The sequence below is a fragment of the Arachis stenosperma genome, chromosome 10 (genome assembly GCF_014773155.1).
Source record: "Arachis stenosperma cultivar V10309 chromosome 10, arast.V10309.gnm1.PFL2, whole genome shotgun sequence".
NCBI classification, from domain to species: domain Eukaryota; kingdom Viridiplantae; phylum Streptophyta; class Magnoliopsida; order Fabales; family Fabaceae; genus Arachis; species Arachis stenosperma.
The window spans coordinates 111,695,478-111,709,882 of record NC_080386.1 but is presented as its reverse complement, the minus strand read 5'-3'; the positions used below and the strand labels follow the sequence as shown (position 1 = coordinate 111,709,882).

The window sequence follows — 14,405 nt, the reverse complement described above, 5'->3', positions numbered from 1 at the left end:
GTTAAATTTTAAAATTTTTTAAGAGTTATTTTATAAATAACAAAAATTAAATATTATTTTATTAGTGCTAAAATTTTTTAAATATTAATTTGATATTTATTTTTTATAAATTTATTATGTTAATATTCAATTAACATTATTCGGTATGTTATGAATTGTGATGCCACTTAACATGATATATTGACAAAAGAAAAGTGATAGCAGGACGAATTTAATTAAAAAACTTTCTAAAACTAATTTGAAGAACAACAATTTTGTCGAAACAAATTTTACCATTTATTCATATTAAAATAATTTCAAATGATAAAATTATTTTTTAATAAAATAAAATAAAGAATATATACCTATTTCCTAAGAAAGTTATTCCCATGTCTGTTGGTGCTGAAAGCCCTGCACCAATTGGGGAGTCGGTTGTTGGACTGTGGAGGTCGATGTGACTTTTGAGGTAATGAAATATTAAAAACAAAAATAAGAAAAAAAAAAAAGATAAGGACTAAGGAGTTGAAAGTGGAGAGAAAACACAGGAACTATTTTGTTTCACTAATATTCCGTAATCCACTTGCAAGTTGGTGGTGCTGATCGTTTCACCTTCTCTCACAATCAACGCTGCACAAGAAATCAATGGAGCTCACACCGCAGCAGCTAAGCCAATACAACGGTACAGACCCATCCAAGCCCATATACGTCGCCATAAAGGGCCGAGTCTTCGACGTCACCGCCGGAAAGTCCTTCTACGGCCCCGGCGGCCCCTATGCCATGTTCGCCGGCAAAGATGCCAGCAGGGCACTCGCCAAGATGAGCAAGAACGACGAAGACGTCTCCCCTTCCCTCGACGGCCTCTCCGAGAAGGAGATCGGCGTCCTCACCGATTGGGAGAACAAGTTTCAGGCTAAGTATCCCGTCGTTGGCCGTGTTCTTAACTAATTTCATCGCTATTTTGTTGTCGTTGTTGTCGTGTTTGAAACCCTAATTATGCCGTTTATAATGTTTGTGTTGTTGAGTGCGCTTTGACATGAAAAATTTCCGCTATCATAATAACAATAAAAGCCCTTTCTCTGTGTGTATTGCATATTTGCATGATGTATCTAATGTTAGGTTTTGCAGTTTTTCTTGCTCCTCTGTGGTTTTTGATTCTTTGATTGCAAAATTGGTAGTTTGATTATGGTTTGTTGAATCCATTTGTGCCTTTAATTTTGTCAATTGATTATGTTTCAATGGCTGGTGAAGTATGTAAATTCTGGAAGTGAAAACTGAAATATTGCTAAGATTGGCGTCATTAATTTGATTGCTGTTCGAAAGGGGAAAGTATTAATTATATCAAATGAGAGAGATTAAGACAATCTAATGATCTAGCTTCCGTCCCTTTACTTGTTCTTCAAAAACACATACCAATCTGCCTCTGAAAAACTCGAGTCAGATTCAAATTCAGTACCATTTTGATAAAAATTTAAGTGTGATGTTTAGCACTTTCGAACGTATCTGAGACCATTTTGCGGTATAGAAAATAGTGATCCAAAACGCTTCCCAATTGAGGGTATAAGTTAATTGCTCTGCGATCTGCACAGTCATTTTTAAGGTAGAGTCTAAATAAGACATATTGGAGAATAAATAGAAAATATCATCCTCCTAGATGATAAGATCATGTTAACAATCTTCACATGATATATCGAGCTAAAGCTCAATGTGTTAGAAGATCAGATCATCACCTAGATCATTCAATAATTTGTGGGTGGAAAAGTGCAGTTGATTTCACGTAAAGTAGTGAGAGCCGTTAAATAATTTGAACTGATTTGATTAAATTTTTATCTAACAATTTTCAGGTATCGACTTCACGTGAAATCGACTTTACGACTTCACGTGAGTTTTTATCTAATTTGTGGTATATGATCGCAAAGATGACCAAACTTTACAGCAGTGACACTTCGGCTAGCAGCAATAACTATTAACTAGTGCCATTGATTCATGCAAACAGATTTATTACTCTTTTGCCACGCTTAGGAATTTGTATTGGGTTCTACTCAACATTGGTACCCCTATAGCTTGCAATATCAGCTTCAGCTTTAAATATATGAATGCATCTGTCAACGGCTAAACTTATATAAAAATGAGAGAACTAATTGCAGAAGAAAATCATTCATTTATACTTGTTTCAAAAGAACAAATATTTAATACGCGTGGTTAATTAAGCGGAATAAACACCTCAGTTGAATATCAATTTGAAATGCTTATGCAAACTCACATGTATTGTTCATTACTCCTCATTCATCTCTAAATTGCATTGCTTAGAACCTTAGCGTCCTTCAATTTGAAATAAGCATAATCATAAAAACAAAGCTATCCTTTTACATTTAAAAATAATAAAAGCATCATCTGTGCACATGTTGAAGATTTGGATTTGCATGACCGTTAATATCCACGTGTGCATTCGTAAATAGAGAAAAGTAGTTGGTGAGTTAGTGTTATATGACAGGCGTGTACTTTATCGTTGCTTTAATTTTCGCAAACCTCGTTTCGGACACAGTTGCCACCTTCAGCAACAAGATCTTCCTTTCAGACCTTTCTACCTTTTCTACTTATTTTACGTTATTTAATATTTGCGCTACGAAACTTCTTAAGAAGTCTCTAAAATTTTTCCTCCTGCTCATAATTGTAAGAGTAAAAGAAAAACAAATACTCTAATAACAAGAAAAATAGGCTCTCTTTATTTATTTATTTTTCTAGGAAACATCAAAGCACCCTTTTGTTAACTTACTGGGTCGAAATTTAGTTTAATGTGAGAACAAAAAGAATGCCAAATTCAGATCAGTTTTATAATAATTTTATATATAAAACATAATTTATAATTTATTTTTCACCTAATAGCTTTGCGATTATCCAGATTCATATGGTCTGAGTCAAAGCGATGCAACTTAGTGATGAAACTCAGTTCCATTCATAGTAATTTTGATTTCTCTATTTTGTTGTTTTTGTTCTTTTCCTTATTCTCATTCTAGATCCTCCACTGCCATACCACCAGGTCCAGGTCAACGCTTCCATATACATAGTGATTGGACATTGAAATCAGAAAAGAAAATAGTGGATGAATCTGGTCTTGTAACATATTAGCCTTTATCATCAAGAGAGATATAGTTATGCAACAAGAAGAGGAAAATCTGAAGGATCCCTGTGGTGAAGAAAAAGAAGGAGAAGAAGAAGAAGATGAAGAAAGGAAGAAGGGTAGTGTCTGGTGTGGTTGTATCTGCATCCCTGTGCATTGGTTTAAGATGCTATCAAGGGAAATGCATTGGAGCTTTGTGTTTGGTGTGATAATAGTTTATGGAGTGAGTCAAGGACTTGGTGGAGGCCTTTCTGGTGTTGGAACAAAGTATTACATGAAAGATGTTCAGAAAGTGCAGCCATCACAAGCACAGGTTTATGCAGGAATCACTTCCATTCCTTGGATTGTTAAGCCTTTGTGGGGTCTTCTTACTGATGTTCTTCCCATTCTCGGATATCGCAGGCGACCTTATTTCATTTTTGCTGGTATGTTTTTTATTAATAGTTAATACATTCTGTATTTTTGTTCAATTCAAATACATTACTTATTGATGAACTTTGTTCCACAGTTTTGAATCTCTCCAGTTTTCTTGGATCTCAGTCAGTTTATAAGTTTCTTATTGATGAACTAGTAGAGACAAAGATAAGACAGAAAAATCATGATGCTTGAAGTGGATTCAGATATATCATAGTGCAGATTTCTAAATGATTTTCTTTTGTTTTTTGGCTTGTCTTTCATTGTGACAGGTTTCATAGGAGTGATTAGCATGGTTCTATTATCTTTGCATGAAAACCTGCACATTATGTTGGCCATTTTGGCATTAACTGCTAGTAGTACTGGTGTGGCTATAGCTGATGTTACCATTGATGCTTGTGTGGCACAGAACAGTATCACCCATCCTTCACTGGCCGCCGACATGCAAAGTTTATGCGCCTTCAGTAGTTCTGTAGGAGCATTATTAGGATTCTCCATCGGTGGTATCTTTGTTCATCTCATAGGCCCTATGGTTAGCCTCTTGAAACTTAAAAAGTTTTCATTAATCTTGAGAAGGTTTTCTGGTTTTCAATGCACTTCATTGGTTATATACTAATGAAAAACCGTTTTTCTCAGGGGGTGTTTGGTTTGATGACAATCCCTTCTGGACTTTTAATTTTGCTTGGGTTTATGCTTGATGAGCCTTATATGCCTAACTTTGCCTACAAACAGGTATAATAATTAGCTTGTGTCGTTCATTTATTTTCAATTCAATGATATCCTAGCTAATACAACTATCTATATATAATTGTGTGTAGGTGAACCAAAAGTTTGTTGATGCTAGCAAGTCTATGTGGACAACATTGAAGAAGGATGATGTATGGAAGCCTTGTTTATACATGTATTTATCATATGCTTTGAGTCTGAATATCTTTGAAGGATTGTTCTATTGGTATACAGATCCAAAAGCTGGGCCATCTTTCTCTCAGGTAATTTGGTTAGGAATATTAATGATCGAGTAAACTACTATTTTTATCTACAAATATTAAAAATGTTGACAAATCTATTTATAAAAAAACAAAATTGACTTTGTACCTGTGAAGATGTGCTTTGATTGACAAAATTACCTAAATCCTAAAAAAAAAACAACTTTGGAGATTGTAATGGTGGTGGTAAAGAGAAGGAGGTGGCAATGGAAGCAGTGGTCGTAGTTGGGGATGAAAAAGAATTTGGGTGGTGGTAACAAAGAGTTGAGAGTGGGGTATGTTAAGTTAGGAAGAATAATTTAGGAATTTCGGATAACTTTTTAGGTTTTAGATAATTTTGTTGGCCGAAATTCATTTTTCATAGGTACAAAGTCAATTTTATTTTTTTATGGGTAAATTTGCCAGCCTTCTAAACATTCGTGGGTGAAAATAGTGGTTTATATGAAATTATACCATATCTAGAAGGTGATGCATATTCTCAATTGCCTTTGAGGCCCTTCTTTCTTTGCGCAGGAGACAGTTGGTTTCATATTCTCAATTGGTTCAGTTGGGGCCCTTTTAGGTGCATTACTATATCAGTATGCATTAAAGGATTATGCATTCAGAGACCTCCTCTTCTGGACTCAGCTAATATATGCATTATCAGGCATGGTAGATTTGATTATGGTGTTGAGATTGAACCTCAAGTTTGGTATACCAGATTACTTGTTTGTAATGATAGTTGATAGTGTTGCTCAAATGACTACTAGACTCAAATGGATGCCCATGCTTGTACTCAGTGCAAAGCTTTGCCCTTCAGGTATTGAAGGCACATTCTTTGCATTATTAATGTCCATTGATAACTTTGGAGTGCTATCTTCTTCATGGGGTGGAGGACTTTTGCTTCACTTGTTTAAGATTACAAGAACAGAGTTTCATAATCTTTGGTTAGCTATTTTGCTGAGGAACATCTTAAGGATCACACCACTTTGCTTGCTTTTTTTGGTGCCTAAAGCTGATCCTAACTCTTCCATTCTTGCAACAAGTGAAAGCTTGGATTCAGAAGTGGTTATTGAAACTTCTGAAATGGAGAATAATATTGAATTGGTTTCACTTGTGAACAATGTTGATGCCATGTAGCAAAGCAATAATAAATCTAAGAAACATTCTTTCAGATTCGCAATCTCCATTACACACAAATGATCAAGCCAATGTTGTAGCAATATTTTTAGAGAAGTGACAAGAAATTGAGAATCCTTCAAGTGAATTTTGTACTTTTCTTTAATTTCTTTTAATTAATGTATCTTTTAATTTTTTCTATTCAATAACTAATGCATTTACATAAAATTGTTGTTTCTAACTTAAGACTTGTTTGAGTGAGTTTTTTTTTCTTTTAAATTTAAATTATTTTTAAAAAATAAAATAATTTAATATTTAAATATTTTATGAGTCTAACATCAACAAAAATCAGTTATAGGTAATATTACTTTAAATTATTTTTTAATTTAATTTGACTTAGTTCATAAAAAAAAGTTAGAAGTATAGTATTATTCTAAAATTATAAACTGCACTTATCATTTTTAAACATACTATACTTTTTTTTCTTAAGTTTAAAAATAAAAAATAGACAACAAATTTTGGTATTAATTTTTTTTTAAATATTGAAGTATCTATAAAATATCACGAATTCTATACTCCCATATAAATGTGGGAATAAGATACTTCATCACAAAAAATATTAGATAATTATTTTGGCATAAGTGCTACACATACAAGTCATTTTGGTTTACAAGTCATACAAGTTGAGTCAAACCCAACAAAAAGGACGCTCTCACCCATACCATCATGTTAACACGCGCGCTACTCAACGGTTTCCATAGCGCCCACCATTTTGAAAGAGGTTTCTTCTTCCTCGATCAAAATCACAATCGTCGTTTTTTCTTCGCGTTTCTTATCCTTCTCCTCCCCCTCTTCCCTCTTCTTTTACTTCTTCTTTGCGTTTCTCCTCTTTTTTTTGCGTGTTTCATCTTCGTCGTCATTTTTTTATTACTGTTATTGTTGCTGCATTTTTCTTCTCATTCTCTTTCTATTTATTTTGCAACATTATGTATTTTTTTCTTTATTTGATTTTTTTCTCCCAAGAAAAATTATGAGAATATGAAATAAGAAGATGAAGAAGAAGAAGCAGCAAAAGATGAGGAGGAGGAAGAGGAAGAGTTTTGAATTATGCATGCAGAACTTATCAGCACACATACAGCGAAAATTCTTAAACAATATACCCAAATATCTTCGTGTTACACTCAAATTTGCTGCAAATATAGAAAAATATTTCCTTTAATGCTGCATTTTTTCTTCTTTTTTTTCCTTGTTTCTTTCTTTCTTTTAGTTGAATAAATGTAAGTTCATCTTCTTCCAAGTAATTTTGTACCATTATGTGTTTTTTCTTCTTCATTGTTTGATTTTTTTGTTTTTATTCTTGTTAAAAGAGTAAAACAAAAAGAAACTTGAGAATATAAAATAAGAAAAAAAAGACGAATAAGAAAAAAAAAGATGATGATGATGATGATAAAAAAAGAAGAAGAAGAAGAAGCAGTAGAAGATGAGGAGGAGGGAGAAGAAGAGTTTTGAATTATGCATAATTTATAAACACACATACACCGAAAATTCTTAAAGAACACCCAAATATCTTCGTGTTACACCAAAATACAGAAAAATATTTTCTTTAATGTAGAACTTTTATATTACATTCAATTCAAACCATCAACGATGAACAACAATTTTTACAAATAAAAACAACATTATTCACCTACAGAATCATAAACTACTAACGAAAATATTAACTAGAATCGAACCATACCTCAACCACTTGATTGGATTCAAAATAATCAATTTTGTTTTGGTTCAATTGACAATCTGAACTTGAATTATTCATTATTTTCAACAATGAGATAACTGATGTTGGAGGAGAAGGAGGAAAAGAAATTCTAATGAAAAAAAAGGAGGAAGAAGAGGAGGAGGAGGAGGTGGTGTTGGTGAGAGAGTAAAATAAGAAGAAACTTGAGAAGGTAAAACAAAAAGAAAAATATGAATAAGAAAAAAAGAAAAAGAAAATGGTGATGATGATAAAAAAGGAGCAGAAGCAGAAGATGAGGAGGAGGAGGAAGAGGAAAAGTTTTAAATTATACAGAACTTATTAGCACACATACATTGAAAATTTTTAAATAATACACCCAAATATCTTCATGTAACATCTAAATTTACTATAAATATAGAAAAATATTTTCTCTAATAATGCATTTTTTCTTCTTCTTGTTTTCCTTATTTCTTTCTTTTTTTTAGTTGAATAAATGTACGTTCATACTCTTCTAAGTAATTTTGTACCATTATGTGTTTCTTCTTGTTCTTTATTTGATTTTTTTATTTTATTCTTGTTAAAATTAAAGAGTAAAATAAGAAAAAAATTGAGAAGATAAAATAAGAAAAAAAAAAGATGAATAAGAATAAAAAAGAAGAAGATGATGATGATAATGATGATGGTGATGATGAAAAAGAAGAAGAAGAAGTAGTAGAAGATGATGAGAAGGGAGAAGAAGAATTTTGAATTATGCAGAATTTACCAGCACATATACACTAAAAATTATTAAAGAATACACCCAAATCTCTTTGTGTTACACGTAAATTTGCTGCAAATACAGAAAAAAATTTTTAATGTAAAACTTTTACATTACATTTAATTCAAACAATCAACGATGAAACATTATTCACCAACAGAATCATAAACTACTAACGAAAAAATTAACTTGAATCGAACCACACGTCAGCTACTTAATTGAATTCAAAACAATAATTAATTTCGTTTTGGTTCAATTGACAATCTGAACTTGAATTATTCATTATCTTCAATAACGAGATAACTGATGATGGAGGAGAAAAAGAAAAAGGAAGGAGGAGAAGAAATTCTAATGGAAAAAGGAGGAGGAGGAGGAGGAGGAGGAGGAAGAGATAGTATTGGTGACGACGATAACGAGAGAGAAAAATAACAAAAAAGAAGAAGAACGTGTAGTAACGGTACAAAAAAAACGTACACGTATGAATATAAATGACTTATATGGAATAATTTTTATTTTGGTACGATGACAAATTATTATGTATCAATAAAATGAAAACAAAGACGAATAAGCAATAGACATATATATAGATTATATTATTAGTATGAATATTTATTTTTTACTTATTTTTCAAAAAATATATTATATAATTGAGTAGTGTTACACAATTAATTTTTTCGTTAACTAAATTTAAGTTGGTCTAATATTAAAAAAAATAATTATGAATGATATTATTTTAAGTCTTATTATTTAATTTGATTAGATTTAATTCATAAAAAAATTTAATTGTATAGTATTATCTACTTAATATACTAAAACTGGGTTTTCCCCCAACTACTAAAGGTGACGTGTCGATCTCTCATGCCTCCGTTTTCCCTCCAAAACGAATAAATTTTTTTTCTATTTTAAATTATTTTATTGTAATTATATTATAATTAATAATAAATAAATAATATATAATAATACTAATTTGGCAACATATCCTCATTATAATTATATCAAATCAATATTTAATGCACTATTAAACTACTTATTAATTATCAATTAAAAATACTTTTAATAATTTTAATGATAATAATAATATCAATAATAATAATAATAATAATAATAATAATAATAATAATAATAAATATTTGTTACCCAATTTATGTATATCAAATAATTTTTCTAAATTATTTTATAAAAAATATCTTTAATATAATTATATTATAATTAATATTTAATGAATAATATATAATTATACTAATTTAGAAACATATCTTCATTATAATTGTATCAAATCAAAATTTAATGCATTATTAAAAAATTACCTTAATAATAGATAATTTACATATTTATTTTTGTTTTACTAAAGTCTATATATAGTGTTTTCCTGTGGTACATGAATCTAAATTTGAGAGTCAATTCATAATTTTATATTTAGTATTTTTTTACTACTTCATAGAATAAGAATGTATTCTTCGTTTTTTATTGAAGTTGATCCTTTTAAGGTACAATTTATAATTTTTTATATACTTATTCTATTATATTATTCTTTTGATAATTTTTTATTTGTTGTTACTCTAAGTTATTCTTATCGTCTAATGTTCTAGTTCGATTGTCTTTTGCCACAATCATTTACAATGCATCACATCCATGAAATACCTCATCGAGTTGTCTTCGCTGATTCGGGTTCCAACTACATGGATGTAAGCGTTCAAAGAAGAGGCAATAGTCTCTACTTTACTGAAGGATGTAAGCGTTCAGTTTTGCTAAATTCATGACAAATTCAAATATGCAATTTCAACGATTGGTAATATATTTAAATTTTCTTAGTTTAAGCTGTTCATTATTAGAATAATTTTTTAACATATTTTAATTTTTTTCAGAAATTACCAGCTTTCTTTTGCATGCATGCAATGCCATTGAGGGGAATAAGAGTTAGTTTGGTTTCTCGGTGTGGCAATTTTATACCTTGCCGCATTGCATGGATAGCGGATGATGAAGCTTATCTAACAAGAGAATGGTCTGATTTTGCACGAATTCTAAATATTAAAACTTACGATGTTATTTCAGTTGGTTGCCGTTACAAGAATGATTTTATACTATACGTGAATAAGGATTAGAATATGTTCAATATTGTTTAGGTAATTTGGTTTTACTATTAGTATTTGATTAAATTATAATTATAGAATTTTAAATTATTGCCTCAATTTATATATTACGATTATTTTTCGTGGATGTGCTATTTTTAAATAATTTAATAAAATGAAGTAGTGTAAGATATTATTAAGTTTATTTTTATCCTTTATTTATTTATTTGTATTTTCATTATATTTAACAAAAAATGAACCTACACATATATTAAATCGTTGACCTAAAGACAATTTATTTGTCAATAAAAACAGATTTTATTTATAATTGGAATAAAATTTATTTACCAATAATCGGTGGATAAAATTGAAATTACACCCGTGCCATATAATTATAATTGATTAATTGGTATAAAATGAAATTATACCCGTGCCATGAGTAATAATCTAAATAATTATATCTTAACAAAATATAATTTGAAATAATTTATAAACAATTATTTAACAAAAATAATTATTTAATAATTGATTTAAAAATCAATGCAAAAAATAATTATTAATAATAGTATTATTAACTGGGTAAATAATATAATTTTAAATTATTACTTGAAATATAAATAATATATGAAAATCTATTGAGTAAATCAATGATTTTGCACCTTAATAATTTGATAATTATTATTCAATTAACCAGTTAATTGAATTAGTAATAACAATTTCCAATTTCATATTTTGTATATTAAGTAGTTATTAAAAACTGGGTAATAACGATTTACACAGAAAAATCATTGATAAATTCAATTAACCATATAGAAGATAATATACTAACAGTTTTAGTATATTATTTATGGCAAGCGAAATTATGTTCTCATATTTTCTATTAAAATTGAAATTAGTAATAGTTTAAAAAAAGGTTTATTAATAAAATTACTAATAGTCACATTTTTATACACAAGATATATGTTTTCTATATATTATTTAAAAAATATAATGAAACATGAATAATGAATGAGTATGTTATTTCTTCGACTAGCTAATTAATGCAAAATCGAGTACCTTTTTTATTCGATTGAGGTCATATTCTCTTTGGTGAAAGTTTTAATCACCTTAATTAAATCCTGTCTTTGTGCCTTAACTTATACAAGTAGTAATATGTTACATATTATTTGGTATATCTAAGTAGTTATTTCTCATAGTGGAGATGTAAAAAATCATATTAAGGTTTATTTCCAAATAATTAATGGATGAATAATAGTAGATTATATTATTTTGGGAAAGTATTTTCATTATAATTATATCAAATTAATATTTAATTATGATAAAATATGTTAATTATAATTATATCATAGAATTATAATAATTACGATATTTATGTTATATATTTTAATCATTTATGTACGTAAATAATTAGAAATCAATCAAATTAAATTATCACGGTAAATAATATGTTGTATATTATTACGGGAAATAATCCGTAGATAAAATTAAAATTACACCCGTATCATATAATTATAATTGATCAATTGATATAAAATGAAATTATACCCGTGTCATGAGTAATAATCTAAATAATTATATCTTAACAAAATATAATTTGAAATAATTTATAAATAATTATCTTAACAAAAATAATTATTTAATAATTGATTTAAAAATCAATGCAAAATATAATTTTTAATAATAGTATTATTAATTGGGTAAATAATATAATTTCAAATTATTACTTGAAATATAAATAATATATGAAAATCAATTGAGTAAATCAATAATTTTGCACCTTAATAATTTGACAATTATTACTCAATTAACCAGTTAATTAAATTAGTAATAAAAATTTCCAATTTTAAATTTTGTATATTAAGTAATTATTAAAAATTGGGTAATAACGATTTACACGGAAAAATCATTGATAAATTCAATTAACCATAAAGAAGATAATATACTAATAGTTTTAGTATATTATTTATGGCAAGGGAAATTATTTCCTCAAATTAAATTTTATATAATTATAGTAAGTCTCTATAATTAAAGCAATATAAAACTGCTTCATATATAGCAATAATATTATACATATTTATATATCTCTTCTTTTTATCTCTTTTTTTAAAATATTGACATATAATTAATGTAAAAAATATATAATATTAAACTGTGTTGTTATGCATATATATGAATTTATATAATAATCCGTATAATTTATACGTATGGCATAATACATATGTCAAAAAAAAATTCCATAATTTTTGAAAACCACTATTTTGTTATATGAAATTAAAATTGAAATTAAATAATTTCTATTTATATAAGTTTTTTCTATTAGTATCAAGTATTTCCATTAAAAATTCATATCGTTTATAATTAGTATATATATATATATATATATATATATATAAGTCGTAATAGTCAATTGTTTCAATTATTTTGACGTTAATGCTCTTGCAAATGAACTAAGTGGGTATTTAAAAAGGCTAACTAATGAGCAGAAATTTGCATACAATCAAATAATTGGTGCTGTTAGCGGTAATATGGGTGGACTTTTCTTCTTATACGGTCAAGGTGGTTGTGAAAAAATATTTTTATGGTCAACTATATCATGCTCAATTAGGTCTAAAGGAGGTATAGTTTTAAATGTTGCTTCGAGTGGGATTGCTGCACTTTTGTTGCCTAATGGAAGAACTGCACATTCAAGGTTTAAAATTCCTTTTGCCATAAATGAGGATTCTTTGTGTAGCATTAAATAGGAAAGTCCTATTGTAAGGTTAATATCCAAGCTAAGGCCAAATTAATCACATGGGATGAAGCTCCAATGATAAGTAAGTATTGTTACGAAGCTTTAGATAAATGCCTCAGAGACATCTTAAGATGCTCAGATTCGTATAATGCTCATTTGCCATTTGGAGGTAAAGTTGTTGTTCTCGGAGGAGATTTTAGACAAATTTTACCTGTGATTTCCAGAGGCTCAAGGTAAGATATAATTCAGTCTTCTATTAATTCTTCATATTTGTGGCATAACTGTAAGGTTTTGAAGCTTACAAAAAACATGAGATTGTCACTAGGTGAAAACAACAACATAAAAGAACTCAGAAGTTTTGCAGAATGGCTACTCAAAATTGGTGATGGTTTGGCTGGTGATACAACAGATGGTGAATCGATCGTTCATATACCATCTGACATTTTGATTAAGAACTCCGAGACAACTTTGGATGACCTCGTTGATTTCGTGTATCCAAATATGTTATCCAATTTATCCGTTGAAAATTATTTCAAGGATAGAACAATTCTTGCACCAACTTTAGATTTTTGTGTCACTGATGTCAACAACAAGATGACTGCAGGGCTACCTGGACAAGAAAGAGTCTACGTAAGTTCAGACTCTGTGTGTGTTGAAGAGGAAAATATGGAATTTGAGTTAGATGCTTTCTTGCCGGAGATTCTAAATGGAATAAATTGTTCAGGTCTACCACCACACAAGTTGGTTCTGAAGGTTGGCGCTCCTGTTATGTTGCTGTGGAATATAGACCAAACTAATGGTTTGTGCAATGGCACGAGGATGCAAGTTAGAAGAATAGGAAATCATGTGATAGAATGCAAGACTTTAACTGGTAACAAAGCTGGAAGTATTGTTCTTATCCTAAGACTGAATCTAATTCCAAATAATGAAACATTGCCGGTCAGGTTTCAAAGAAGACAATTCCCAATTATCATGTCATTTGCAATGACAATAAATAAGTCCTAGGGACAAACTCTATTCAAAGTTGGAATTTACCTTCCAAGGCCAGTTTTCACCCATGGTCAATTGTATGTTGCGTTATCAAGGGTAACGAGTAAAGATGGTCTGCGAGTGCTGTTGCAAAATCATGGATACTTGGAAGATAACTGCACGATGAATGTGGTATATAGAGAAGTTTTTGAGAGCCTATAATAAAAAGGTAATAACAAAATGTCTTACTAAATCTATTTATTTATTAAAATTTATTACTATCACTTAAAAAAATTTAGAAATTCTAGGAACTAATAGATGAATTCTTATTATACATTAATAGTTTGAAAATATTAAAATTATCATTAAAATTCGTATAATTTTATTCTCTTGACAAACAATTTTATAATTATGTTAATCATATAATTTTATATACAAACATTGATACGATGTTGTTTCATGTATATATTTTGCAGGTATCAAAAGATAGCATTGAATTGTTATTCAGTAGGTTTAAATTATTTATTGTTTATTACAAAACTTTCTACA

At 28.9% G+C, this 14,405-nt stretch overlaps 2 protein-coding genes across 3 annotated transcripts; both read left to right on the top strand.

Moving 5' to 3' along the window:
• The first annotated feature begins 470 nt into the window (after positions 1-470).
• On the top strand, positions 471-1,071 carry LOC130954380 (probable steroid-binding protein 3). Its single transcript, XM_057881119.1, has one exon. It carries the CDS (start codon positions 622-624, stop codon positions 922-924), a length of 303 nt encoding a protein of 100 aa, XP_057737102.1. The 5' UTR covers positions 471-621; the 3' UTR covers positions 925-1,071.
• A 1,453-nt stretch (positions 1,072-2,524) lies between these two features.
• LOC130954560 (probable folate-biopterin transporter 2) lies at positions 2,525-5,753 on the top strand. Of its 2 annotated transcripts, none has more exons than XM_057881320.1 (6): positions 2,525-2,649; positions 3,017-3,522; positions 3,784-4,043; positions 4,148-4,243; positions 4,330-4,500; positions 5,011-5,753. In XM_057881320.1, exons 2-6 carry the CDS (start codon positions 3,132-3,134, stop codon positions 5,614-5,616), a joined length of 1,524 nt encoding a protein of 507 aa, XP_057737303.1. In that variant the 5' UTR covers positions 2,525-2,649; positions 3,017-3,131; the 3' UTR covers positions 5,617-5,753. The 2 variants fall into 2 exon arrangements, with proteins under 2 accessions (XP_057737303.1, XP_057737304.1); XM_057881321.1 differs by lacking the exon at positions 2,525-2,649 and adding an exon at positions 2,671-2,773.
• Positions 5,754-14,405: the final 8,652 nt, after the last annotated feature.

Bases quoted from the DNA above. Each gene is read 5' to 3' on its own strand.
- LOC130954380 (XM_057881119.1), top strand. From the start codon at position 622: ATGGAGCTCACACCGCAGCAGCTAAGCCAATACAACGGTACAGACCCA.
- LOC130954560 (XM_057881320.1), top strand. From the start codon at position 3,132: ATGCAACAAGAAGAGGAAAATCTGAAGGATCCCTGTGGTGAAGAAAAA. The intron at 3,523-3,783 runs GTATGTTTTTTA...TCATTGTGACAG, and splicing joins ACCTTATTTCATTTTTGCTG to GTTTCATAGGAGTGATTAGC. The intron at 4,244-4,329 runs GTATAATAATTA...AATTGTGTGTAG, and splicing joins CTAACTTTGCCTACAAACAG to GTGAACCAAAAGTTTGTTGA.